Consider the following 27,892-nt stretch of genomic DNA (forward strand, 5'->3'; position numbering starts at 1 on the left):
CAAAGAGCTGCATGTGGCTCGCGAGCTGCAGTTTGCTGAACACGGCCCCTGAGCTGTAGGAGAGTCTAACCTCCTGCATTCAGCAGTGAAAGCTCTGGACACCGCGCCATCCAGCCATCCAGGTTATTGCAGCCAAGCAAGTCCCTGTGAAGTCAGTAGGGCAGGAACTTGTAGGTGGGGAACTGGGCTCCCAAATAAGGTTGGCTGAAGGGTACAAACCCAGCCTGGGGCAAACCTGGAACCAGGATACAGGTCTCTCGGATCTCTCAGCCCCTAACCCAGAGTTTCCTTGACGGGTCCTCGGATTTGTTCCCAAGACTCCAAGACTCTGTGGGACCTTCCACGATTTAGAAAACAGGTTCCACAGGCCTGCTGCAACAGAGTAAATGGTCAGACCTTGCCCTGTGGCCAATTCCTCGCTTCCTCCTTCCCTCCAAACTTCTGAGGCCCTCTCCAAATCACCTTCCCTGAGAGGATGCTGGAGGGGTCACACTGGGGCTGGATGCCCCGGAAACAGTAGTCCCAGAGCTCTGAAGAGCCCAGTGGCAAGGGAGTTTGTTCTGCTTCTGTTTGGCCCTTTCCGGGGTTCTCTCCCTGCCTCCCTGCGCCCAGCACACTGGCCCGTGTACCCCAGAGATGAGGGTCATCCATGCAGGACTGGTGATTGGAGACCGTGATGAGGGGCGTGGCTGGGCCGCGGTTCTCGATGAGCTCATACAGCACTTCCTTGTTGTGGACGGTGAGGCGGTTCATGCACTCTGGTGGGGACAGAAAGAGCGTGGGGGTCTCGGCCTCCTTCTCCCCTGAGGCCCAGGGCTCCCCCCAAGCCAAGCCCACTCACTGGTCCAGAAGCAGCTGTAGGTGCCCACCAGGCCCATGACGACGCTGCTGGCCAGGGTCCAGGTGACCGGCGGCACGGCGGGGAAAGGCCATTTCACATGGAGGGGCATCCCTCCCGCCGCACAGCTCCCGGCGGCCCGGCACTTCCCCTGCTACGGGGCAGCTGGTGGCGTGTCCTCAACCGCCCCACAGCCGGGTCCCTATCAGGCCGACGCCAGCAACGCGCGCCGCGGCGCAGCGCGACAGGGGACTCGAACAAGGTCACCTCGCGGGGCGGGCCAGAGGCCGCCCGGCCCCCCCTCGCCACCGACCAGCCCACCGTGATCAGGAGTCGGGGATCGCGGTGAGGAACGACAGGAGTCGGAGCTGAGAACCGCGCGCCCCACGCCCACCCGGGGAAAAGCGAGGCGGTCCAGGCCCCACGTTCCGCCGCCGCCTGTCGCAAACGCGCTCGGGCTGCTTGACGGCAGCGGGGCACCTCCCCCGACCCCGCCCGGCCCAGCGCAGCCTCAGTGCCTGGCGCCGGCTTGCTGCGAGGGCCTTTTGTCTCAATTTGTCCCCAGAAAAATCGTGAGTTGCACAGCGGGATTACCTGGCACCACTCAAATTCGGGGCTAGCAGAGCACTTCTACTTTAGTGTTTCCCCCCTTTATTTCTTTTATTTTTTTATTGTCTAAAGTCTTACATATGTCTTTTTCCCCAATTGACCCCCTCCCCCATCCCTTCCCAGCCTGGGCAAGCCCCCACCTCCCCAGTGTCTGTGTCTGTTGCCCCCCCCCTTTATTTTTATTGAGGTAGAATTCATGCAACATAAAATTAAACCATTTATGGTATTTTACAATATTTTAAATTGTGTATTTTATGTGTACAACTTACGTTGTTACATATTATGTGCTCCTAGATAATTACAGTATTACAGATACCTGTATACATGTATCTAATATACAATGTAACATGTGATGTAACATATAGCAATATATACATAGCATATCACTTGATACATTTGCAGTGTTGTCAACCACCACGTCTAACTAGTTCCAAAACATGTTCATCGCCCCCAAAGGAAAGCCCTGTACCCCTCAAGAGGTCTCTCTTTTATTTTAAATCATGCTTTTATTTATTTAAAAAATATTTTCCAACCTGCTCATCACCACTCCTAATCCTGGCAACGGCGACACTATCCTGATGACCGCTCCACAACCAGCCAATGCAGATCCACCTCCTACCCTAGACGCCACCGCCGGGGTCCCCCAGTTGTCCCAACAGAGACAGTACTGGCCCCCACACGATGCTAGCTACCAGCTCTCGAATCCCCTTCTCCCAGGGACAGTTCTCAGTCCGCTCTGAGCAGCCACACTGGACCCGGGCGGAGGACGTGGAGAGAAAGCTCTCGCGCCCCTACGTCGGGCACGAGCTCCAGCCTTTGCATCTTCCCTCCCCAGATGCTGCTTGGGAAAGTCCAGAGGCTGAGCGCCGGGCCTGGGAGAATGCATCTAGGGGTTTGCACTCAGGCGCCAGCTGTTCGCCGCCCTCAGCACAGGCAACCATTCTTTAACCAGCTGCTGCCGCTTGATCTCTGTGACTCACAGGTCTGACATCTGCCCTCAGCCCCGGGCCTCCGCCCCCGCTCAGTCCCACGCCCGCAGCGGGAAGGCGGGGCCGGGTGGGAAAGTGGGCGGGCTGGTCCGCTGTCCGCAGGCCAGGCGCCCGCCCTACTTGCCCGCGCCTGGGCGGGGCAGGGACCAGGCCTGCTCGGGCCTGGATGAGTGGGGTAGAACCATATCCTGTTCCTCTTCTCTCCGGTCCCTGTCAGGCAGCTGAAGCGATTCCGTGGTGTGTCTCGATCCGCTTACAGCCGAGGCAGGTGTGTAGACAAGCTGGTCTGCGCAGGTATGGAAGCCCTCTGGGCAGAGGGAGGGACAAAGTTGCCCCCCACCCCCGAGGTGGCGGGTAGTGAGAGGGGAAGGGAACCCCAAGGCTAGGGCCAAGGCCAAGTGTTGGGAGCCCAGGCTGGGCTTTGGGCTGAGGCCAGGTACAGTCACTCTGGTTCTTCTTGTCCTGGACCCTCTTGGGGGCCCCTGGCCCTGGAGCCTCCAAGCTGCCCTTGCCAGCCCAGGGCTGCCTAACACACACATCCATCCCAAAATAGGCACCAGGGCGGGAGACCCAAACTAGCATGAGTGACAGAGCAGGTGACAAGGGAGGAACAGGCACCATGCCCAGCCAGGAGAGCGCAGATATGCAGAGAAGCCATGAGAGATGAACAAACAAGAGAGGCCAAGAACAACAGAGGCAGGAAGAGCCTGAGAGAGGCAGAAAGTGAGCCCCAGGAGAAAGGTGACAAGATGACAGAGGAGAGCAGGCAGACAGAAGTAGAGGGACTTATGATGTCACTGAATGAGAGCCACATGGACAGGGTGGATCAAGGAGCTGAACCCGAAAGAGCAAAGGCTGGGTGAGTCTAGGACAAAAATAAACGGAGACCCTCAGGAAGAAGAAGGCTCCAGCTGATAAGACGAACAAGAGGGGCTCACCAGTGATGTGGGGCATGGGCAAGGGGCCATCACACACTGCAGTGGGGTGATTTGGTGGGGTGATTGGTGTATCTGAGATCATTTAATTCTATGTTTAATATGTTCTTATTGATTTTAGAGAGGAAGGGAGAGGGAGAGATAGAAACATCAATGATGAGAGAGAATCATGGATCGGCTGCCTCCTGCACGCCCCCTACTGGGGATAGAGCCCACAACCCAGGCATGTGCCCTTGACTGGAATCGAACCTGAGACCCGTCAGTCCGCAGGCCAAAGCTTTATCCACTGAGCCAAACGGCTAGGGCAGTGGTCGGCAAAGTGCAGCTCGAGAGCCACATGCGGCTCTTTGGCCCATTGAGTGTGGCTCTTCCACAAAATACCACATGCGGGTGCGAATGTACAGTGTGATTGAAACTTCGTGGCCCATGCGCAGAAGTCGGTATTTTGTGGAAGAGCCACACCCAAGGGGCCAAAGAGCCGCATGTGGCTCTCGAGCCGCAGTTTGCCGACCACTGGGCTAGGGCATAGCTGAATGAACTGAAAGCAGAAGCTCATGAGAAACTAAACGTCATTTTAAAAATCCATTTCTGCCCTAACCGATTTGGCTCAGTGGATAGAGCGTCGGCCTGCAGACTCAAGGGTCCTAGGTTCGATTCCGGTCAAGGGCATGTACCTTGGTTCCGGGCACATCCCCAGTAGGGGGTATGCAGGAGGCAGCTGATCGATGTTTCTCTCTCATCGATGTTTCTAACTCTCTATCCCTCACCCTTTCTCTCTGTAAAAAATCAATAAAGTATATATTTTTTAAAAATTCATTTCTAATCCATTTATGAATTATTAATAAAGGTAACTATATACTTAAAAAAAAGCTCAGAAATGGAGAGAGAGTGATATTCGTGAAGATGGCCCTCGTAATGGTGGTAAAAAGCTGGGGTCAATCAGCTGCTGGGACTGGAAGCTGGTGCAGCCGTTATGGAAGACAGCAGGGCACTTCCTCAACAAATTAAACAGAGTTCCCATAAGGCTCAGCAATTCCACTTCTGGGTACAGACCCAAAAGAACTGAAAGGAGGAACCTGAAAGATATATGTACTCCCGTGTTTGTAGCAGCATCACTCACAGTAGCCAAAAGATGGTCGCAACCCACATATCCGTTCATAGAGGAATGGATGGGCAACACGTGGTCTGTCCATACGGTGGAACTTAGCCTGAACCAGGAAGGAGATTTTGTCTGCCGCCACACCACCCTGAACACTCCTGACCTTCTGATCTGGCCTGACCTTCTAAGCTAAGCAGGGTCAGGCCTGGTTAGTAGTTGGAGAGGAGAATCCGGGTGCTGTGGGCTTAAAAAAAAACAAAACAGGAGGGAAATTTTGACACACATTACAACATGGATGAACCTTGAGAACATTATCCGATGTGAAATAAGCCGGACACAAAAGAACAATGATGTCATTCTGTGAGGTCCCTGGGGTAGGGAAGCTCATAGAGGCAGAAAGTAGGGTGGCTGGTGCCAGGGCTCTGGAGGGGAAATGGGGGGTTAGTGTTTCATGTGGACACAGTTTCCGTTTAGAAGATGAAAAAGTTCTGGGGATGGAGGGTGGTGATGGTTGCACAATGTGAGTGTATTTGACGCCACTAAACTGGTTAAGATGCTCAATTCCATGCTATGTGTATTTTGTCACCATTAAGAGCAAGAGGCCGAGCCATATGTGCCCAGATTAGGTGCCCACAGGGAGAAGAGGCAGGAATCTCCGAGGCTGGCAGCTCTGGGGGCTGGTGCTGGGCGGCAGGGTGAGCCTCCCTTTCTCTGTCCAGAACCCCAGGTCCTTCTGAAACCACAAGCAGGCCCAGCTGGGACTCCACCCTGGGGCGACCTGGATTCCTGCAGAGGGTCCCAGCAGCCCAAACACAGCCATGCGCTGGCCAGCTGTGCTCCTGCTCCTGGTGGGCGTGGCCCAGGCCTTTCGCATCTGTGCCTTCAACGCCCAGAGGCTGACGCTTACCAAGGTGGCCAGGGAGGACGTGATGGACCCCTTAGTTCGGGTAGGTTCGTCACTGTAGGGAAGCTGCACTCCTGAGGACCAGGAGCCAAAGCCCCCACCCAGCCCTACCTGACCCGGGGCATGTCCCAGAGAAGGGGAGGGACATCGAGAAAGCCCGGCCGGCGTGGCTCTGTGGTTGAGCATCGACCTATGAACCAGGAGGTCCGGTTTGATTCCCTGTCAGGGCACATGCCCCGGTTGTGGGCTCGATCCCTGGTGGAGGTCACGCAGGAGGCAGCCGATCAATGATTCTCTCATCATTGATGTTTCTGTCTCCCTCTCTCTTCCGCTCTGAAATCAATAAAAACATATATGTTTAAAAGGGACATCAAGAAACACGGGTGCAGAGACATGGAGCACATTCCTCTCGTCACTGGGCTGAGTCTCTTCCTCTGTAAAATGGGTGCAGGGAGGGTGGCAACGGCATTCAGCTTTCTCCCAGGTCTTTTTGATTGTTTGTGTAATATATTTTTATTGATTTCAGAGAGAAGGGAGAAGGAGAGAGAGATTGAAACATCAATGATGAGAGAGAATCATTGACTGGCTGCCTCCTACACACTCCACACTGGGGATCGAGCCCACAACCAGGCATGTGCCCTGACCGGGAATCGAACCATGACCTCCTGGTGCATAGGTCAACACTCAACCATTGAGCCACCCTGGCCGGACCCACCCAAGTCTTTTCTAGGCCCACTGCTCTGTGGGCCACAGCCAGCACGCCATGCCACTCGTGCCCACATCAGTGGCCAGTGCCAGTTTCTCAGGGGCTCCACCCCTCCCGGGGCAGCTGGCACTGAGTGGGGCCGGCCTTGCTGGTGTCCTGCAGATCCTGGCTCGCTGTGACATCACGCTGCTGCAGGAGCTGGTGGACTCTTCTGGCAGCGCCCTCTACCTCCTGCTCCGAGAACTCAATCGGTGAGCCAGGGCTCTGTGGGTCTAATCCGGGGCCCCCTGGAGCCTCAGGGTCCCTGACCCTGGGCTCCCCTTTCCTGGCAGATTTGATGACTCCGGGCCCTACAGCTCCCTGAGCAGCCCCTTCCTGGGGCGCAGCACATACATGGAGAAGTATGTGTACATCTACAGGTAAGCACACACGGTGGCCAGGGCGGACTTGGCACTTGGCCCGCTGTGAGATGGCTGAGTAGTCCCAGACCCCTTCCTCCCAGGGCAGCCTTCACCTTCTCTCACACTTTTTCTCCTGGGCCCTTTTACTCTGGGCTCTGCCTCTCCTCTAGCCTTGCCAGCTTCGGTGTTCATCTGCCCCCGCAGCAGGCCTTCTCCACGCACAGATGTCAGGCCCCTCTGCCTCTCCCGTGGAAGCCACTGGGGCTCAGGGCGTGTCTTGCCCCATTTAGGAGTGGCTGGCTGCAGCTTCTGGGAAGAGGCTCAAACAGGGCCTGTCGTGGGCCTCCAGTGGACACGGGCTCCAGAAAGAGCCCTCAGATCCTGGGAGGACAGCCTCGGGGGAGCCCTTTGAGGCCAGGATTGAGAGGGCAAGGGGGACTGCCAGGGAAGGAGACCTATTTTTTTTCTTAAATATTTTTATATGTTTTTATTGATTTCAGAGAGAGGAAGGGAGAGGGAGAGAAAGATAGAAACATCAATAATGAGAGAATCATTCATCGGCTGCCTCCTGCACGCCCCACACTGAGGATCGAGCCCACAACCTGGGCATGTGCTTGACCAGGAATCGAACCATGACTTCCTGGTTCATAGGTCGGTGCTCAACCACTGAGCCATGCCAGCTGAGCACCTATTTCTTTATATAGATGGAAGTATATAATGTCTAGAATTCACTCCAAAATAATGGGAGAGCCCGGCCGGCATGGCTCACTGGTTGAGCATCGAACTATGAACCAGGAAGTCACGGTTCGATTCCCGGTCAGGGCACATGCCTGGGTTGTGGGCTCTATTCCCAGTGTGGGGCGTGCAGAAGGCAGCCGATCAATGATTCTCTCTCATCATTTTTTTTTAAACATTTTTTAAAACATATTTTATTGATTTTTTACAGAGAGGAAGGGAGAGAGATAGAGAGCCAGAAACATCAATGAGAGAGAAACATCGATCAGCTGCCTCCTGCACACCCCCCACTGGGGATGTGCCCGCAACTAAGGTACATGCCCTTGACCGGAATCGAACCCGGGACCCTTGAGTCCGCAGGCCGACGCTCTATCCACTGAGCCAAACCGGTTCTGGCATCTCTCTCATCATTGATGTTTCTCTCTCTCCCTCTCCCTTCCTCTCTGAAACCAATAAAAATATATTTTAAAAAATAATAATGACGGAACAATGTCCACACAGAAATGCTCATAGCAGCATCACTCATAACACCTCAAAGTGGAAATTACCCAAGTGTCCATCAGCTGATGGCTGGACAAATAAAAGGTGGTCTCTCTCCAACAGAATATGATTCAGACATGAAGTACTGGCTCATGCTCCAACATGAGTGAACCTTGGAAATGATGCTAAGGGAAAGAAGCCAGATACAGAAGACTATATATTATTTTTTTTAAATTTTTTAAAATATATTTCTTTATTGATTTCAGAGAGGAAGGGAGAAGGAGAGAGAGATAGAAACATCAATGATGAGAGAGAATCATTAATTGGCTGCCTCCTGCAAGCCCCCTACTGGGGAACGAGCCCGAAACCCAGGCATGTGCCCTTGACTGGAATTGAACCTGGGACCCTTCAGTCCGCAGGCTGACGCTCTATCCACTGAGCCAAGTCAGCTAGGGCGCATATATTATTTTTAAAAAATATCTTTTTTATTGATTTTGGAGAGGGGGGAAGGGAGAATGAGACAAAGAGAAACATCAATCAGTTGCCTCCTGCATGCCCCACACTGGGATTGAGCCCTAAACCCAGGCATGTGCCCTGATCAGGAATCAAACCAGCAACCTCTTGGTGCATGGGATGATGGTCAACCACTGAGCCACACTGGCCAGGGCAAGACCACATATGGTTTGATTACATTCACACAGAATGTCCAGAATAGGCAAATCCAGAGACAGAAAATAGATGAGTGGCTGCCAGGGGTTCTGGGGGAGGAGAATGGTAAGTGGATGCTAATGGATACAGTTTCTTTTTTAACAATGTTTAACAATGTTTTAAAATTGATTGTGGTGATGGTTCTACAACCTTGTGAGTGTAACAAACGCCACTGGAATTTTATGGTATGTGAATTTTTTAAAAGATATTTTATTGCCCTAACTGGTTTGGCTCGGTGGATGGAGCGTTGGCCTGCGGACTGAAGGGTCCCGGGTTCGGTTCCGGTCAAGGGCATGTACCTTGGTTGCGGGCACATCCCCAGTGGGGGTTGTGCAGGAGGCAGCTGATCGATGTTTCTCTCTCATGGATGTTTCTATCTCTCTATCCCTCTCCCTTCCTCTCTGTAAAAAATCAATAAAATATCTTTTTTAAAAAAAGATATTTTATTGATTTCAGAAAGGAAGGGAGCGGGAGAAATAGAAACATCAATCATGAGAGTCATTGATCTGCTGCCTCCTTCACGCCCCCTACTGGGAATCAAGCCCGCAACCAGGAATCGGACCTGGTTCATAGGTCAACACTCAACCATTGAGCCACACGGGCTGGGCTTATGGTTTGTGAATTTTCTCTCAATAAAATTCTAGAAAAAACGGCTAGGAAGAGGGGAAAAAAAGGCTAAGAAGACTGTGCTCATATGGAACAGAGCTGCTGGCAGAGGCCCCCTCCCTGAGTGCCAGCTCTGATGTTGGCACTTGCAAACCAGAATCAGTGATGTGGGACCACTGCTTCCCATCCCTCGGTCCCCAGGTCACACAAGATGCAGGTCCAGGATTCCTACCTGTACAATGACAAGGATGACCTCTTTGCCCGGGAGCCCTTTGTGGCCAAGTTCACTTTGTCCAGCAAAGGTAAGAGGGGAAGAAGGCTGGCCCTGCTGCGGGGCAGCGGGAAGGGGGGGCTGGCTGGCTCTGCTGGGGGCTCGGTCACCCAGAGGGGGCTGCGTGGAGAAGAGCCAGGAGTGGGTGGGAGCCCTCCATCCCTGGGGCCTTGCAGACCTTCCCAGCTTGGTGTTGGTCCCCCTACACACCACTCCGAAGGCCGTGGAGCAGGAGCTGAACGCCCTGTATGACGTGTTTCTGGATGCCTCCCGGCGCTGGAAGAGCGAGGTAGGAGCCCTGACCGGTTTGGCTCAGTGGATAGAGCATCGGCCTGCGGGCTGAAAGGTCCCGGGTTCGATTCCGGCCAAGGGCATGTACCTGGGTTGCGGGCACATCCCCAGTAGGAGGTGTGTAGGAGCCAGCTGATTGATGTTTCTCTCTCATGGATGTTTCTAACTCTCTATCCCTCTCCCTTCCTCTCTGTAAAAAATCAATAAAATATATTTAATAAAAAAAAAAGAAGGGCGAGGTAGGGCTGGGCAGGTTGCATGGAGGAGAGGGGGACCGGATGGCGTGGTGGGATGGCGTGGTGGCCTGACACAACAGCTGCGCCCTCTCCAGGACATAATCCTGCTGGGGGACTTCAATGCTGACTGTAGTTCACTGGCCAAAAAGCGCCTGGAGGAGCTGATACTGCGGACTCAGGCCGACTTCTACTGGGCGATCGCCGACAGCGAGGACACCACCGTGCGCGCTAGCACCAACTGCGCCTATGACCGTATCGTGCTGCACGGGGAGCGCTTCCGGAGGCTGTTGCATACAGCTGCTGCCTTCAATTTCCCCCGGAGCTTCCGGCTCACCGAGGAGCAGGTAAAACAAGGCAGCGGGAATGGCCACGGGGAAGTCCCTCGACCCTGACACTGTCCTTCTGTGCACCCCAGGCCCTCAACGTCAGTGACCACTACCCCGTGGAGGTGGAGCTGAGCCTGAGCCTGAGACTGAGCCGGGCGGGGCATGGGACCCGGCCCCTCAGCCTGGCCACTCTGTTGCTGTCCCCGCTGCTGCTGCTGCTCCTGCCCCCACAGCTGGGCCTGGGGGTCTGAACCTCACCCACCCTGGTGTCTGCTGCCCGCAGAGGTGATGACTGACTAAACTGCCCTCAGGACTCAAACCCCAGCCTCTCCTGGCCCTCTGCCCTGCAGCCAAAGCGACTCCTGAAGGGCTTCAACTGTCCCTGCACAGCTCTGCCCTTCCTTGCTCTGCCCAGCTCGGCCCTGCCCAATCCTGCCCAACCCAGCCCTGCCCAGCCCTGCCCAGTCCTGCCCAATCCGGTCCTGCCCAGCCCTGCCCTATTGGACTGCAGCCCTCTGCCTTTTCTTTGGTTTGGCTTGTGTTCTTTTGCTGGGCCTGTGCCTGGCATGAGAGTGTGTAAGAGGAAGGCAGGGGCCCCGAGGCTGGGGGAGGGGAAAGGGGCTTAGAAAAGGGAATCACAACATATGCAAAATTATGACAAAAAGGAAACACATACAAACTGAGAACGAAAAGCTAGATAGGAGGGACACTACACGTGTGGAACAGATACGTCACTGGGCCACCTGTATTGTACATGGGATTCACGTGAATCAGCGTGACCACACACACACACACACACACACACACACACACACGAAAAAATGGCTGATGCACTGAAACTCGTGTGATCTAATGAAAATAGCTGCAAACACACCCAACGCCTGTGGCGAAGCCCATGAACTGCAGTCAGTCCACGTTGGCACATTCATAGAGTGTGGCCCCAGGCAGAGTGGTTACTAAGGCTACGGATGCACAGAACATATATGAACCGGCTGTCATGTAATAGCTTTAACTGTAAGAAATTCTGTTTTTTTAAGCATGATGTTTGCTTTGTGAAGCAGTTGTATTAAATGATGGTCACTGTGTCCCTATGTTACATGCCCGCGAATGGAACACGCAGGTTTCCTTGGGGTGTGTTAGGACAGTCCCTCAGTGTGGGAGGGCATGCACAGGTCACCTGCAAAGGACATGAAGTCAGAGAGGGACCTGGCTAACTCCAGAACCGCTCCATTTTCCAGAGAACAGAGGTCAGTAAAAGCAGCTAGCGCCCTGGCTGGGTAGCTCAGGTGGTTAGAGTATCATCCTACGCCAAGGTTGCGGGTTTGATCCCCGCCCGGTCAGGACACATACAAGAATCAACCAATGATTGCATAATTAAGTGGAACAGTAAATCAAGGTTTCTCTTTCTCTAAAATCAATAAAAATCTTTAAAAACATTCTGTTTGGTGTGGCTCAGTGGTTGAGTTTCAACCTATGAACCAGGAAGTCATGGTTTGATTCCCAGTCAGGACACAGGCCCGGGTTGTGGGCTCAATCCTCAGTAGGAGGTGTACAGGAGGCAGCCAATCAATGGTTCTCTATTACCACTGATGTTTCTATTTCTCCCTCTCCCTCTCTCTCAAACCAATAAAAATATATTTAAAAAAATAAAAAAAATGGTAACATCTGAGAAGTGGAGCGGAAAAAAAAAAGCCCAGCTGGGGTGGCTCAGTGGTTGAGTGAGGACCTATGAACCAGGAGGTCATGGTTTGATTCCAGGTCAGAGTACATGCCCAGGTTGCGTGCTGGATTCCCTGTGTGGGGCATGCAGGAGGCACCCAATCAATGATTCTCTCTCATCATTGATGTTTCTCTCTCTCTCTCTGAAATCAATAAAAAAAATATATCTTTTAAAAAAGGAGTGGAGCAAGATATTTGTGAAGATGGCCCTCGCAATGGTGGTGAAAAGCTGGGGTCAACCAGCTGCTGGGACTGGAAGCTGGTGCAGCCGCTATGGAAGACAGCAGGGCACTTCCTCAACAAATTAAATAGAGTTAATTTGTGCCACCATAAGGCTCGGCAATTCCACTTCTGGGTACAGACCCAAAAGAACTGAAAGGAGGAACCTGAAAGATATTTGTACTCCCGTGTTTGTAGCAGCATCACTCACAGTAGCCAAAAGATGGTCGCAACCCACATATCCGTTCATAGAGGAATGGATGGGCAACACGTGGTCTGTCCATACGGTGGAATATAGCCTGAACCAGGAAGGAGATTTTGTCTATGGCCACACCACCCTGAACACTCCTGACCTTCTGATCTGGTCTGACCTCCTAAGCTAAGCAGGGTCAGGCCTGGTTAGTAGTTGGATAGGAGAATACCGGGTGCTGTGGGCTTAAAAAAAAACAAAACAGGAGGGAAATTTTGACACACATTACAACATGGATGAACCTTGAGAACATTATACTATGTGAAATTGCTGGAAGCCGATCCACCCTGGCTGCTTGAGGCAGTCTCTGCAGGGATGTTTCAAGGGACCTTGAAATGGAGATGAGAAATGCCCTAGCCTTTGGAATGGAATGGATGGGATTAAGATCAAATAGGATAAATGCAGATATAAGAGGACAAGAGGGGAAGGAACCTGGCTAGGAGAAGACAGGTTGTTTCCCCAGGTGAGGATTTTTATCAGTAAACCCTTTAACTGAGTGTCAGAGGGGTGGTTGGTCGCTTTGATCTTTGCTTGGAGTGACCTCCTTCAGTTACTTCCTTGTAGCTCAGTGGAACAATAGAGTAACCTTTGAATGGAGATGGGAAGCCCCCTGGCCTTTTGTATAGAATGGATAGGATTGGGACCAAATAGTATATAAACAGATGTTAGATGACAATAAAGAGAGGAACCTGGCTATGATGATCACCTGAACACTGCCTCGGTGTCTTTCCTTCCTCGCCGACTCCGTCCACACCTTTGGGAACCCCTGGACCTGCTGGGGCTGGACCCCAGCATGAAATAAGCCGGACACAAAAGAACAATGATGTCATTCTGTGAGGTCCCTGGGGTAGGGAAGCTCATAGAGGCAGAAAGTAGGGTGGCTGGTGCCAGGGCTCTGGAGGGGAAATGGGGGGTTAGTGTTTCCTGTGGACAGAGTTTCTGTTTAGAAGATGAAAAAGTTCTGGGGATGGAGGGTGGTGATGGTTGCACAATGTGAGTGTATTTGACGCCACTAAACTGGTTAAGATGCTCAATTCCATGCTATGTGTATTTTGTCACCATTAAGAGCAAGAGGCCGAGCCATATGTGCCCAGATTAGGTGCCCACAGGGAGAAGAGGCAGGAATCTCCGAGGCTGGCAGCTCTGGGGGCTGGTGCTGGGCGGCAGGGTGAGCCTCCCTTTCTCTGTCCAGAACCCCAGGTCCTTCTGAAACCACAAGCAGGCCCAGCTGGGACTCCACCCTGGGGCGACCTGGATTCCTGCAGAGGGTCCCAGCAGCCCAAACACAGCCATGCGCTGGCCAGCTGTGCTCCTGCTCCTGGTGGGCGTGGCCCAGGCCTTTCGCATCTGTGCCTTCAACACCCAGAGGCTGACGCTTAGCAAGGTGGCCAGGGAGGACGTGATGGACCCCTTAGTTCTGGTAGGTTTGTCACTGTAGGGAAGCTGCACTCCTGAGGCTCTCAAGCCAAAGCCCGAGCCCTGCCTGACCCCTCAGGGCATGTCCCAGAGAAGGGGCCATCAAGGGACACAGGTGCAGAGACATGGAGCAAGTTCCTCCCATCATTGGCCTGAGTCTCTTCCTCTGTGAAATGGGTGCAGTGTGGGCGGGGACAGCACCGGTTTTCTCCCAGGTCTTTTTTTTTTTTTTAATATATTTTTTAATTGATTTCAGAGGAAGGGAGAGAAACATCAATGATGAGAATCATTCATCGGCTGCCTCCTGGACACCCCCACTGGGAATTAAGCCCACAACCCGGGTATATACCCTTGACTGGAATCAAACCCAGGAGCCTGTCTGCAGGCCAATGCTCTATCCACTGAGCCAAACCAGCTAGGGCTCCCAGGTCTTTTCTAGTCCCGCTGCTCTGCAGGCCCATGCCACCCACTATTGCTCAGTGGCCAGTGCGTTTCTCAGGGACTCCACCCCCCCTCCTGGGGCAGCTAGCACTGAGTGGGGCTGGCCTTCCTGGTGTTCTGCAGATCCTGGATGCAGCCCCAGGGAGTGGTTACCAAGGCTACAGATGCAGAAAATACATGAGCCAGCTCTGATGTAACAAATCGTTGCAACTGTTACAAGTTCTGAACTTAAGCATGTTTGCTTTGTGACAATGTGAGGGCATGAACAGGACACAGGTCAGAGAAGGGCCTAACTCCAGAACTGTTCCATTTTCCAGAGAACAGTAAAAACATAGGGCCCTGGCCAGGGAGTCCAGAAGGTTAGAGCATCGCCCCAATATGCCAAGATTGTGGGTTTGATAGCTGGCCAGGGCACCAGTAAAAATCAACCAGTGAATGCTTAGATGAGTAGAGCAATCAATTGATATGCCTCTTAAAAATTCAATAAAAATTAAAACAGTTACCAAGACATTAGGGGCATTAAGTGCAAAGTTGCAGTCTGGGGCTGCACACTATTTGTCCAAAGGCCAGCTGTTGCCAACCCCTGTGGCACATTTCAAAGGGGGCAAAAACTAGAGGACCTGTTAAAACATGGCTGTGACCACACCCAGAGGGATCCAAACTCTCCCCATTCCGTGACACTGCTGACGGGCAAAGATTCCATACCAGTGCAAGGGCCACCTGAAGCCACAAGTCCTTTATCAGGCCCCATGGGAAGGGCATTTTATAAAGGCAGCATTAGGACTTACCCATGGCCTGAGGCTTCGAACCTACAAACCCTGGTCTAAGCAGGTGGAAGGCAATGTCCTATCTGGGCTGCTGTGCTGGGCTTATTTGTTCCCTGGCCCTGATCTGTTGTCAGCCTTTTCCCGGAGGACAAAGGACAGTGATCCTGGGGTTCCCAGAGGCTCCCCCATCCCCCATGAATCCAGATGCAAAGATAGGGCTGAAAAATTGATTTATTGGTGGGTGTAAGGTGGGGGCAGCACCGAGACTCTCACGAGTGCAGGGCTCGCCATTTGTCCAGGGGACCACGATTAGGGATGTATTTGACCCCACAGCCATCTGGGATGAGGCGCTTCTCGGCCACCATGTCTTCAAACTCATCCGCATTAAACTTAGTAAAGCCCCACTTCTTGGAGATGTGGATCTGGGGGAAAAAACAAAGAACTGAGTTTACATATTTGGGGACGGGGAGGGGGCAAGGAAAGGAGGGATCAAGGTTATGGCATGTTACCTTCTGGCGGCCAGGGAACTTGAACTTGGCTCTGCGTAGGGCCTCAATCACGTGCTCCTTGTTCTGCAGCTTGGTGCGGATGGACATGATGACTTGGCCAATGTGGACTCTGGCCACTGTGCCTTGGGGCTTTCCAAAGGCACCCCGCATACCTGTTTGGAGCCTAGATTGGGGACAGCATGAGTTCAGACACAAGTGTCCACCAGAAAGGTCTGTATCCAAGGTCCCTTAAGGCAACCCATACTAAGCAACAGGTTGCGTACACTACCAAGGATGCTGCTGTTTGCAGCCATTGCACACCAGGCCCCCATGGGGAAAAGAGCATGGTCGGCTTAATTGGCTGCAGCGAACCCCAAAACAGACTCAACAGAATCCCTGCCAAAGTGCCCCCTGGGCTCATCTGAAAGCCCTCCAACATGCAACTGCCCCAGCAACGTACTTGCTGGCAGATGGCTATCACCAGGCTCAAAGCTACTTCTTCCATCTGCTGCCCAGAGGCTAAGCCCTTGTCATAATGCCCTTTTTGTCTCTGCTCATCTGCATAGTAGCAGAAAAATAAGTGCCCACAATATCTTGCCGGCCATTAAGCTGGCTTTGCTATGGATGGATGAGTCTTTATGTGGGGCCATCTCTTTGCTCTACTACTATAATCAAGCTCAACAGAGACCCTCAAGTTATGTGAAAATCCCCCAGCTCACCTGTCAGCCCCAGCACAGGACAACATCTTGTTGATGCGGATGACGTGGAAGGGATGGAGCCGCACTCGGATGTGAAAGCCATCTTTGCCACAACTTTTCACCATGTACTTGTTGGCACAAATACGGGCAGCCTCCAGGGCTAGATGGGGGGAAGGAAGGCAGCAGAGTAAGGATGGCACAGAAGCACTCACCATGGCTCACAATTGGGTGTTCATGACTAAGGACCGGGAACTGGTAATTCCAGTACAGTGAGCTCCGGATTTGGCTGGGGGAGCGCGTAGGAATAGGTGTGATTAACCAGGAACCCTGCACCTCACCTTCGGAGGAGAGCTGCTCATATTCGTCTGACACCATGTGGCCACAGAGTGGGAACTCATCCACTTTCGCCTTTTTCCGCCCCAGGTCAAAGATGCGGATCTTGGCATCTGAAAAAATGCTCGGGTGAGTTGTGTGTGGGGTGCCCTCGACAACTGAGTCAGTGCAGCCAAACCAGTTGGGGAGCTCTTCTGCGACTTACCAGGGACACCTCGGCAGAAGCGAGACTTTGGGTACGGCTTGTTCTTACAATACCGGTAACTGCGGAGGGGGAGGGGGGAGAAACCCAGGTTTGCAGGGATTCACAAGTTAACTGGTCAATAGGCACTTCAGTGCTCCCTCCACGACCAAAGGAGGGGATGGCACAAGCCAATCGGTAAGCTACCTCCATGTCTGGCGTGGCGCTAAAGCAAGACAGTCACTAGGTGGCCAAACGTTAGAGGACAACCATGTAGGCAAAAATCTTTCTTGACCCCTTACTGGGTTTTAAACGTCTTACAAGGCCAACCTTTGAAACAGACTTTCCCAGTTAAAAAACACCTCTCACTTCCGGACACTGTATACTACATATTTGCTGCATAAAAGTAGCTCAGTTCATGCCATCCACCTAGACTTTTGGGCACGTGGCATTTGGCCTCCAAGCCGCGTGAAGGACTCCCGACGCCCTCTGCAGGCCACACAAGACTTGGGCTCTCAGGACCCGAAGCCCGGAAATAAGAAGGGAAAGGCACACAAAGGCCCAGAAGGCATTGAGCCTTCAAAAGGCGGCCAATTTCCAGGACAAAGGGCGGGATGCAAGGCAGACGTCGCTTCCAGCCTGAAACTGGCTCGGAAATGCAGGAAAGGGTCAACACAACACCCCAATAAAATTGTGGAAGCGCTTAAAGATCGGCATTAAGTTTTAAGTTAAAGAACCACATGATCTAAACGAATACCTAAAGCGATCCGGAAGGTATAGGGGAGAACGATGGAGTCCATTCCCAAAATAGGGAAAGCTGTATGTACTAGGGAGGCTCCACCCCACGATTGCCGTAAGCAGCCAAATGCACTATACCTCTTCCAGCAGCCAAATTACATGGATTCAATACTCACCACCGGGCGGGGCGTCGACCCATGGCGACACCAGGATCTTCAGTGGCTGCAACGAAACAGAAATAGTCAGAAGACGATGACAAGGGAAGCGGCGAGGGCACGGCGGGAACGAGCACCCATCACTACTCACCACGCCGAAGGGAAAGAGACGCTCCCACGCCTGCGCATGCTTTATATAGGCCGCCTCTCTTCGCGCGTAGGAACCATAGAGTCCTGGCGAGGGCGGGTGGACACTCTATCAGACATGCAGACCATAGAGGTGATGGCGCTCTGCGCCCGCGGGCAGGCAGCCGGGTACATGCGCAGAACGGGAAAGAGGCGGAGAGCCTGACCGTAGTGAGCTAGCGAATGGGTGCTAGCCACATCACCACGGGAAAGCCCTTTCCAACTGGCCATTTTGGGCGTAGAACTCGGCCCGAGGCTTTATTGTAACTATGAAAAACTTTTGTTCTTGAGTTGAAAAAGGGGAAGTGCCCCCGAGTGGGGCTCACGGCGGCTGCGCGCTTGTTCCAAGGATTCACTTTGCCCGTGACACGCTCTCTGTGCCTCCCTCTGGGCTTCAAGGCCCGCAGGGGACGCGCCATGCTGGAGCCTCGACTTGCATTCCTTTGTCGGTAGGGAGGCCGGAGGCCGAGGCCCGCCCCCACGCCCCCACTCCCCGCCGTAACCTAAAAGTCCGCAGACTGTGCGGATACCGGGTGGTCTTTGCCCACCGGCGGGAAAAAGGCCGATGACGAGCCTCCACTGAAATCCAGGTTCCAGGAGACCCTGAGAGCACCTTTGGATCCTCCCTGCCCACCCTCTTGGGGCAGAGAAAAGACACATTGTGCTTCCGATGGAGAAGAGGAGAAAGAAGGCTGCGATCCCTTATGGCAAAGGGCGCGGTCACTCGGTCTCCTGCCCCAGCTAGTCCAGGCCTCTGAGAGCAGCGTCCACCCCCCCCCCCCCCCAACAACACACACACTCCTTACCAAGTCCCACCATGTTCCAAAGCCGCCTGAGTGTGTCTGGGCGGCTCTCCATAAGCATGGTTTTGGCCCGGCCAGCATGGCTCAGTGGTTGAGCATCGACCTATGAACCAGGAGCCACAGGATCGATTCTGGTCAGGGCACATGCCTGGGTTGTGGGCTCAATACCCAGTGTGGGGCATGCAAGAGGCAGCTGATCAATGATACTTTGTCATCATTGATGTTTCTAAACTCTCTCCCTCTCCCTTCCTCTCTAAAATCAATTTTAAAAAGTAAAAATAATAAAGTATGGATTTGCCCCCCACCACCCCCCACTCCACCCCAGGAGCCCAGTATCCAGGGAGAGGTGGGCAGAGCTGGGCCAGTCACACGGGAATGTGCTGTCTACCAGACGTGTCTGTCCAAACTTCTGGAGATGGGGAAGGCGGGAAGTAAAGTATTCTTAGTGTTACTTGACAGAGGAGTGGGAAGGGTGTGTGTGTGTGTGTGTGTGTGTGTGTGTGGCCCTCCAGGGAGGGATTCCTGCTCAAGCATACCTGTTCTCCGGGATAACCTGGCACTGTAGTAAATGGCTGTGCCTTGGAAAGATTGTGGTGTTTTTTAGGGCAAAAAGGCTGGAATGTTAGGTCTGATCAAATAATTGAATCAATACCCCCTCCCCTGGGAACTGACAACTGACATTCCCTTTTGCTCCTTAGACCACATTCCACTTGCTAAGACCGGGAATCGAACCAGAGAGCTCTTGGTTTCTGGATTGATGCTCAACCACCGAGCCACACCGTGTGGGCTGGAAATTTTTAAAAATATATTTTTACTGATTTCAGAGAGGAAGGGAGAGGGAGAGAGAGATAGATGAGATCAATGATGAGAGAGAATCATTGATTGGCTGCCTCCTGCACCCCCCCCCCCAGGGATTGAGCCTGCAACTGGAATCGAACCCGGGACTCTTGAGTTTACAGGCTGACTCTCTATCTTCTGAGCCAAACCAGCCAGGGCGGGCTGGAAATTTTTATTGATGTGTGAGCTATTTCCTCTTGGGTTAGACTTCGTGTCTGTTCTCTGGAGCATATAGGTGTTTGACACTAGTTATGGGTCTAATGTCAAGGGGATGGTTGCAATGGGTCTCAAGGACAACAGGTGTCCCCTGGAAAGGCACCTGCCCAAGTGAGGTAATGACACAGTCCTCCAGCAATGGAGCACCAGTCCCCCAGACATGAGAAGGCAGGCTACTCACATCAGCAAGGGAGGCTCAGAGGGACTGGGGGCTTCCTGATAGCTTCAATGGAGGGTGACCAGATGTCCCAGTTCCAGGTTTCAGGGCCCTGCTCCTCCAACCTCTGTCCTACCTTTCACATGAGAAACATGGAGAGCCCGGCTGGCGTGGCTCAGTGGTTGAGCGTCGACCTATGAACCAGGAGGTCACGGTTCATAGTCAGGTTGCGGGCTTGATCCCCAGTGGGGGAGGCAACCAATCAATGACTCTCTCTCATCATTGATGTTTCTATCTCTCTCTCCCTCTCCCTTCCTCTCTGAAATCAATAAAATATTTTTTAAAAAAGAATCATGGAGAGACTGGGAATTCAAGTGACATTGGGATTCTGTAACACAGACAATTTGTTGGGGTCCAGCCCCAACAGGTCCAGGGGTTCCCAAAGGTGTGGACGGAGTCGGCGAAGAAGGAATGACACGGAGACAGCAGCGTTCAGTTGATCAGCATAGTTGGGTTCTCCAGCCAGGTTCTATTGTTCTTTTTTTAAAAATCTGAACAATAAAGATTTAATTAAAATAAAATCCAAAGATGAGATGGCTGAGGTCTCAGCTCAAGTATCTCCAAATACAATGTTGTGCATTCCCTGATCTTTCCATGTGTTATTTCTTGGTTGTTTTCCGGATCAATGCCATTCTCTGTTTGTGAGCCTCTGTGGTGCAAGCTTTTTTGTAGGGTCGGATTTCTTCAGAGACAAATTCTGGGATCTGCATGTTCCACTGGCGCTCTAGGTGCAGCTGGACGTCCTTCACCTCCAGGGTGCTGGACTTGCGATGCCGAGCAAGCTGGCAGGCTGCTGTCACTACACTCTCAATAAAATCATCAGCAGTCTGCAGCAGCATCTCCTCTACAACTTCATCCAATTGCTCATTCGGAGCCACTTCTCTTACTAAGTCTTGTAATTTCTTCTTGGTCAACACCTGATTGTTTTCAGGGCTGAGACGCCCTCCAGACCCAGGCGTGCCTGGTATCTTTACCACTGTAGTGCTATTGGCCATGGAGCCTTGTGGAGGGGTGCTGGCTGGTTCCGGTTTTATGGATGAGAAATTGGACAGGTTGACGAGGGCTGAGGGACCAAACTGATTCATAATCTGCCAAGCTTTGGACTTCAGCTCATAGAGCTTATCGAGATCCTGTTTCTTCCTGGAGGTATGAGGACCAAGACCAATCAAATAGAGACAGCGTTCAGTTGATCAGTATAGTGAGGTTCTCCAGCCAGGTTCTGTGTTTATTGTCTTATTACATCTGTATTTATACCGGTTGATTTTAATCCTATCAATTCTATTCCAAAGGTTAGGGCGTTTCTTATCTCCATTCCACAGTTACTCTATTGTTCTATTAAGCTACAAGAAAGTAACTGAAGGAGATTATTCTAAGTAAAGATTATGTAGCTTAAGCGTGATTGTTCATAGTTAAAGTGATTAATTACCCGCCTGGCACTTAGTTAAGGGGTTTCATTCCCTCCCTAACTCCAGGGAAAAATTCCCACCTGGGGAAACAACCTTTCTCAGAGAGGTGACCTTGGTTAAAACACATAGCGCCAAGAAGGGTAGCAAACATATTAAGAACAGTATGCCATATACGCCAGGTCCCTTGAAACATATGCTGTGCAGATGTTTTTTCCCTGCAGCGACTGTGTCAAGCAGCAAGGATGGACCGGCTTCCGGCAACAATTAAACACTGTGTTTAATTTTCAGCTCTGTCAGCCCTGCAGATACAGGAAGTAGAAGTTCTCTGCTGTCATACTATAAGGAGCTAAGAGATAAGGACCTGGAGCTTGAATATAAGGGGCTGGTTACTCAGGGGTTGGCAGACTGATTGTGCAAAACGGGATACCGCAGTAGCAGAGACAGTACAGGAAGAAGCTGCCGCCCCCAGAGCAGGGGAAGAAGAGAAGTTGGTGTTATCAGAAGCCTAGGAGCCAGGATGAGGGGCGTTGAAGAGCCAGAGCCTGGATCTCTGAGGAGGAGCTGCTGCAATTTTCAGGGAAAGCAGCAGCAGCAGCTACGGGGGAGCAAGGCAGGAGGTAATTTCCAAGGCACCGGCTTCAAATCACTGATTCTTTGGTGGCATCTCTTTGTGTCTTAATCCACCTGTTGAGATTTTTATTCCAATGACTATGTGTTTGTACTTCTAATGTGGTTTTTCAAGTCTGCCTGGGCTTAAAATTAAATATATATATATATATATACATACATACACACACACACACATACATATACTAGAGGCCCGGTGCACAAAAATGTGTGCACTGGGGGGGGGGTGTCCCTCAGCCTGGCCTGTGCCCATTTGAAGTCCAGGACCCCTTGGGGGATGTCCACCTGTCGACTTAGGCCCACTCCCTGGGGGATCAGACCTAAGCTTGCAGTCAGACATCCTTCTGGCAGCCAGGGAGCCCTCAGGGGATGTCTGACTAAAGGCATCCCTCAGGGATCGGGTCTAAACCGTTAGTTGGACATTCTTAGTGCTGCCACGGAGGTGGGAGAGGCTCCTGCCACCACCTCTGTGCTGGCCAGCCATGAGCCAGCTTCTGGCTGAGTGGCACTCCCCATATGGAAGTGCACTGACCACCAGGGGGCAGCTCCTGCATTGAGCGTCTGCCCCCTGGTGGCCTGTGTGCATCATAGCAACCGGCCATTCTGCCGTTCAGTCAATTTGCATATTAGCCTTTTATTATTATTATATAGGATATCCCTATTTCCCCCTTTTGCCCCCTCTACCCAGCTCTTGCCCCCTACTTCTCTCTGGCCATCACCATACTGTTGTCTGTGTCCATGGGTTGTGCATAAATTTTCTTTGGCTAATCCCTTCTTTAAATTCACTTCTTTAAATTTTTATTTTCAGATAAGTGCTTATAACTGCACTATTATATATTTTCTATTATATCATTTAGAATTAAGATATTTTTTAATTGAACCCTTGTAAATTTTAGCACAATTTAATAAATTATGCTAGAAGCAATTAGATTTTTCATGTAATGCAGATACATATCAATTAATATTTTATTAATTTTTAATTATTTAATATTTTAATTTGAAATAATCTCATACATGTAAAAAAAACTATAAAATACTACAGCATATTATATGTACCCTTCACCCAATGTCTTAGATGTTAATAATTTAAACATAACCATTATACAACTAACAAAATTTGGAATATATTTTTCTTATAATCTCTTTATGTTACTTAATCCATTTACTTTGTTTTTGTTAATCTTCACCCAAGGATATTTTTCCATTGAATTTTAGAGAGAGTGAAGGGAAAGGGAGAGACACATTGATTGGTTGCCTCCTGCACATGCTCTGATAGGGACTGGGGATCAAGCCAGCAACTGAGGTACATGCCCTTGACTGGAATCAAACCTAGGACCCTTCAGTTCACAGGCTAGTGCTCTATCCACTGAGCAAAACAGGCTGCAGCTTAATTCATTTACTTTTAATCTATGTGTGTCTTTATATTTAAAGTGGGTTTTGTTTTTGATTCACCCTCATAATCTGTCTTTTAATTGGTGCATTTATGCCACTGACTTTCAGAGTGCTTACTGATAGAGTTACTGCCATATCAGGTGGCTTCTGGGGCTTCTGGGGCCGGCCAGTGGCCCGGGATGGAATCCGATCACGGGCGGAAAGCAGGCGGCTTCTGGGGCTTCTGGGGTCGCACACGGTGGCCTGGATGGTGGCTTTCGCTGGCGGCTCACGCTGTCCTGCCCTGCCTGCAGTATGCAAATTAGCTGCCATCTTTGTTGGTGGTTAATTTGCATATCTCGCTGATTAGCCAATTGGAGGTGTGGTGAAGGTACGGTCAATTACCATGTTTGTCTATTATTAGATAGGATTTGTTTCATAGAGGAAGGGAGAGAGATATTGATTGGCTACCTCCTGCACGCCCCCTACTGGGGATCAAGCAGAAACCAAGGCATGTGCCCTCAGTGGGAATTGAACTAGCAACCTTTTGGTGCATGGTAGGATGCCCAACCAACTGAGCCATACCAGGCTCAACTGGTATTTTCTAACATGTCACAACACCATTATAACCATTGTCAGTCTCAATACCACAGTCCAGTTCTGTACCTTGGTGGGCCTGAATAATGAAAAGGTTGGGTTTTCAGTTAGACTTCTGCAAAAATCCCCTCTGAAAAAAAGTGTTAATTTTCTCAGGTCAACGTTTGTTCCAAAAACCATTCCTTCATCATCATGGCTTAGAACAGCGGTTCTCAACCTGCGGGTCACAACCCCTTTGGGGGTCTAACGACCCTTTCACAGGGGTCACCTAAGACCATCGGAAAACATATATAATTACATATTGTTTTTGTGATTAATCACTATGCTTTAATTATGTTCAATTTGTAACAATGAAAATACATCCTGCATATCAGATATTTATTTACATTACGATTCCTAACTAGCAAAATTACAGTTATGAAGAAGCAACGAAAATAATTTTATGGAAAACCGAACCAAGATGGCGGCATAGGTAAACACCAGAGATTGCTGCTTCGCACAACCACTTCAAAAATACAACTAAAAGACGGAACGGACATCATCCAGAACCACAGGAAGGCTGGCTGAGTGGAAATTCTACAACTAAAAGGAAAGAGAAAAGCATACTGAGACTCAGAGGAGGTGCGGTGCGGAAGTAAAATACAAAGGTGCGGAGGTGCATGCGGAGAGGGCTGGCAGCTGAGGACACGATTGTTTTCTTCAATCGGGAGGGAGTCTCAGGCTCTGAGCTCCAGTTCCGGGCGAGTCTCTGGGGACCCAGACTCATACGGGAGAAACGGGACTGTCTGGCATCGGTCGGAACTCAAGGGCAGCTCTCTCTCAGAGGCGCTTGCAGCGATTGCCTGGGCCTCTGAGGGCAGGACTGAGAGGAGCCATACTGCTCGCTCTGCCCACCCTGTTGATCCCCTGGGACCCGCCCTGCCCAAGCTGTGCATGTGAAAGGCCTGGCCCTTTGTAATCTGAAAATTACTTAACAAACTGCAGCTGCCCCAAGGCCCCAGGGCAACTTGCATTGCTTTACAGCTGGCTCCTGCTGGGTAGCCTCAGGCAGACGCTAGATTAGCACCTCCTTAGATCCAAGAGCCAGTGTACCCAGTGGTCAGAGTGGGACTATCCAATTACAACTCCTCAGATCCATAAGGGACACACTCAGGGGGCAGGCTCAGTGAACACCAAAGCCCCACTGAAGCAAGTCTGGCCCCAGAAGGGTGTCTCCAGCACAGAAGTTCTCCCACTGCAGACACAGCTGATTCTCACAGCCAATTGGCCTGGAGGTCAATTCCTCCCAGTGATACCTACAACAATCAAGGCTTAACTACAACAAGACTGTGCACAAAGCCCACAAAGAGGTGCACCAAGAGTGTCCACCTCAGGTAATTGGGGAGGCTGAGCCACTGGGCCCTATAGGACACCTAGCACACAAAGCCACTCTACCAACACAGGGAAGCAGCCAAAATTCGGAGACAAAGAAACAGGACACAAATGACAGAAATGGAGGAAAGCAAACTACTGGATATAGAGTTCAAAACCACACTTTTAAGGTTTTTCAAGAATTTTCTAGAAACCGCCGATAAACTCAATGAGACCCTCAAGAAATCTATTGAGACCCTCGATGTTGTGATAAAGAACCAACTAGAAATTAAGCATACACTGACTGAAATAAAGAATATTATGCAGAGTTCCAACAGCAGACTAGAGGATCGCAAGAATCAAGTCAAAGATTTGAAATACGAAGAAGCAAAAAACACCCAACCAGAAAAGCAAAATGAAAAAATAATCCAAAAATATGAAGGTAGTGTAAGGACCCTCTGGGACAACTTCAAGCGTACCAACATCCGAATTATAGGGGTGCCAGAAGAAGAGAGAGGACAAGATATTGAAAACCTATTTGAAGAAATAATGACAGAAAACTTCCCCTACCTGGTGAAAGAAATAGACTTCCAAGTCCAGGAAGCGCAGAGAACCCCAAACAAAAGGAATCCAAAAAGGACCACACCAAGACACATCATAATTAAAATGTGAAGAGCAAAAGACAAAGAGAGAATCTTAAAAGCAACAAGAGAAAGAAAGTCAGTTACCTACAAGGGAGTAGCCATACGACTGTCAGCTGATTTCTCAACAGAAACTTTGCAGGCCAGAAGGGAGTGGCAAGAAATATCCAAAGTGATGAATACCAAGAACCTACAACCAAGATTACTTTATCCAGCAAAGCTCTCATTCAGAATTGAAGGTCAGATAAAGAGCTTCACAGATAAGAAAAAGCTAAAGGAGTTCATCACCACTAAACCAGTATTATATGAAATGCTGAAAGGTATCCTTTAAGAAGAGGAAGAAGAAGAAAAAGGTAAAGATACAAATTATGAACAACAAATACACATCTATCAACAAGTGAATCTAAAAATCAAGTGAATAAATAATCTGATGAACAGAATGAACTGGTGATTATAATAGAATCAAGGACATAGAAAGGGAATGGACTGACTATTCTTGGGGGGGGAAGGGGTGTGGGGGATTCGGGAAGAGACTAGACAAAAATTGTACACCTATGGATGAGGACAGTGGGTGGGGAGTGAGGGCGGAGGGTGGGGTGGGAACTGGGTGGAGGGGAGTTATGGGGGGAAAAAGAGGAACAAATGTAATAATCTGAACAATAAAGATTTAACTAAAAAATAAATAAAAATAAAAAATACTCAAACCAAAAAAAAAAAAAAAAGAAAAGAAAATAATTTTATGGTTGGGGGTCACCACAACATGAGGAACTGTATTAAAGGGTCGTGGCATTCAGAAGGTTGAGAACCACTGGCTTAGAAGCATGCAAATAAAACTTACTATGATCTTCTTTAGAAACACTGCATACCAATTCTACCACAATTTCTTCCCATGTAAGATCATTTTTATTCCTGACTTCATATTGCAAGTCTGGGAATGTTTCCCTGAGGTTTGCTGCATCTACATCTGTACCATACCGAGATGCCATTCCAGCCAGTACGTTTATGAAAGTTCTTATTATTGACTAGAGGCCCAGGGAATAAAATTCGTGCACTCGCGGGGGGGTCCCCTCAGCCCAGCCTGTGCCCTCTTGCAGTCCGGGAGCTCTCGGGAGAGCAGGCCTAAGCTGGCTGTTGGACGACCTTAGTGCTGCTGCAGAGGCAGGGAAGACTCCTGCCACCTCCGCTGTGCTCGCCAGCCATGAGCCTGGCTTCTGGCTGAGCAGCGCTCCCCCTGTGGGAGCTCACTGACCCCAGGGGGCAGCTCCTGCATTGAACACCTGCCTCCTGGTGGTCAGTGTGTGTCATAGTGAGCGGTCATTCCGCCACTGGGCTGAAACCGGCTCTCCAACATGCCCTGAGGGGTCCCAGATTGCAAGAAGGTGCAGGCCAGGCCGAGAGACCCCACCAGTGCACGATCGGAGCTGGGGAGGGAAGTGGGAGGTTGGCCAGCTGGGGAGGGACCACAGGAGGGCTCATTCCCGATTGGCCGGACCCCAGCAGCAAGCTAACCTACTGGTCGGAGCATTTGCCCCCTGGTGCTCAGTGCATGTCATAGCGAGCAGTTGAGCGGCCTTAGCATTCATTAGCATATTATGCTTTGATTGGTTGACGGCCAACTGGATGACTGGACACTTAGCATATTAGGCTTTTATTATATAGGATGATTATACATAAACCCATTTCATAATGACCCATTTTGTAACTATTGAGCAAGGATATTCCAGAGTCCATTGATTTCCTTTTTTTTTTTTTTTAAATCCTCCCAGGAGGATATTTTTCCATTGATTCTTCAGAGAGAGTAGAAGAGAGAGGGAAAGACAGAGAGAATTATCAATATGAGAGAAACACATCAATTGGTTGCCTTCTTCCTGCACAAGCCCTGACCAGGGCCCAGGCTGGGGAGGAGTCTGCCTGAAACCGAGGTACGTGACCTTGACCTGGAATCAAACCCAGGATCCTTCGGTCCGCAGGCCAACACTCTATCCACTAAGCCAAACCAGCTAGAGCTATCGATTTGCTTTCATGTAAGAGCTTTATTTCTGAATTTTTAATGGATTTTGAATCCACTGAGTTGTAAGTGCTCTCCATGGATACTTTGTTAA

At 50.7% G+C, this 27,892-nt stretch overlaps 3 protein-coding genes, 1 non-coding gene and 2 pseudogenes across 11 annotated transcripts in view; 1 reads left to right on the forward strand and 5 right to left on the reverse strand.

Annotated features, from left to right (window-relative positions):
* TAZ (tafazzin) overlaps nucleotides 1-1,249 on the reverse strand; it is a 9,561-nt gene extending 8,312 nt beyond the window's left edge. Inside the window, exons 1-3 of one of the 2 annotated variants that reach the window (XM_014454878.2) lie at nucleotides 842-1,249; nucleotides 630-758; nucleotides 220-369 (exon numbers count right to left, since the gene is read on the reverse strand). In XM_014454878.2, coding sequence (XP_014310364.1) covers nucleotides 220-369; nucleotides 630-758; nucleotides 842-950 — 388 coding nt within the window. In that variant the 5' untranslated portion in view covers nucleotides 951-1,249. The remainder of the gene's footprint in view (nucleotides 1-219; nucleotides 370-629; nucleotides 759-841) is intronic. The other variant, XM_006087655.3, reaches the window with a different exon arrangement.
* Nucleotides 1,250-1,280: 31 nt separating this feature from the next.
* Nucleotides 1,281-11,225, forward strand: DNASE1L1 (deoxyribonuclease 1 like 1). Of its 6 annotated transcripts, XM_014454880.2 has the most exons (10): nucleotides 1,281-1,410; nucleotides 2,283-2,429; nucleotides 2,654-2,730; nucleotides 5,190-5,417; nucleotides 6,243-6,331; nucleotides 6,413-6,499; nucleotides 9,212-9,312; nucleotides 9,458-9,570; nucleotides 9,904-10,152; nucleotides 10,224-11,225. In XM_014454880.2, the coding sequence occupies exons 4-10, from the start codon at nucleotides 5,289-5,291 to the stop codon at nucleotides 10,383-10,385; spliced, it is 930 nt and encodes a 309-aa protein (XP_014310366.1). In that variant the 5' UTR covers nucleotides 1,281-1,410; nucleotides 2,283-2,429; nucleotides 2,654-2,730; nucleotides 5,190-5,288; the 3' UTR covers nucleotides 10,386-11,225. The 6 variants fall into 6 exon arrangements, with proteins under 6 accessions (XP_014310366.1, XP_006087720.1, XP_006087719.1 ...); XM_006087658.3 differs by lacking the exon at nucleotides 1,281-1,410 and having other exon boundaries at nucleotides 2,272-2,429; nucleotides 2,654-2,704; XM_006087657.3 differs by lacking the exons at nucleotides 1,281-1,410; nucleotides 2,283-2,429 and having other exon boundaries at nucleotides 2,571-2,730.
* A 3,934-nt stretch (nucleotides 11,226-15,159) lies between these two features.
* RPL10 (ribosomal protein L10) lies at nucleotides 15,160-17,713 on the reverse strand. Its single transcript, XM_006087660.3, has 7 exons — nucleotides 17,691-17,713; nucleotides 17,561-17,606; nucleotides 16,671-16,729; nucleotides 16,471-16,578; nucleotides 16,154-16,292; nucleotides 15,456-15,618; nucleotides 15,160-15,368 (listed from the first exon to the last, which is right to left on the reverse strand). Exons 2-7 carry the CDS (start codon nucleotides 17,581-17,583, stop codon nucleotides 15,216-15,218), a joined length of 645 nt encoding a protein of 214 aa, XP_006087722.1. The 5' UTR covers nucleotides 17,584-17,606; nucleotides 17,691-17,713; the 3' UTR covers nucleotides 15,160-15,215.
* LOC111825798 lies at nucleotides 15,666-15,801 on the reverse strand. The gene has a single exon (XR_002828969.1). It is a non-coding gene; the product is annotated as a small nucleolar RNA SNORA70 (small nucleolar RNA).
* Nucleotides 17,714-20,303: 2,590 nt separating the features above from the next.
* On the reverse strand, nucleotides 20,304-21,055 carry LOC102443180 (annotated as a pseudogene). The gene has a single exon (XR_001347991.2). The product of XR_001347991.2 is annotated as a transcription initiation factor TFIID subunit 12 pseudogene (transcript).
* A 646-nt stretch (nucleotides 21,056-21,701) lies between these two features.
* Nucleotides 21,702-27,881, reverse strand: LOC102423566 (annotated as a pseudogene).
* Between the last annotated feature and the right edge of the window lie 11 nt (nucleotides 27,882-27,892).

Source organism: Myotis lucifugus, unplaced genomic scaffold, assembly GCF_000147115.1.
Source record: "Myotis lucifugus unplaced genomic scaffold, Myoluc2.0 scaffold_40, whole genome shotgun sequence".
NCBI classification, from domain to species: Eukaryota; Metazoa; Chordata; class Mammalia; order Chiroptera; family Vespertilionidae; genus Myotis; species Myotis lucifugus.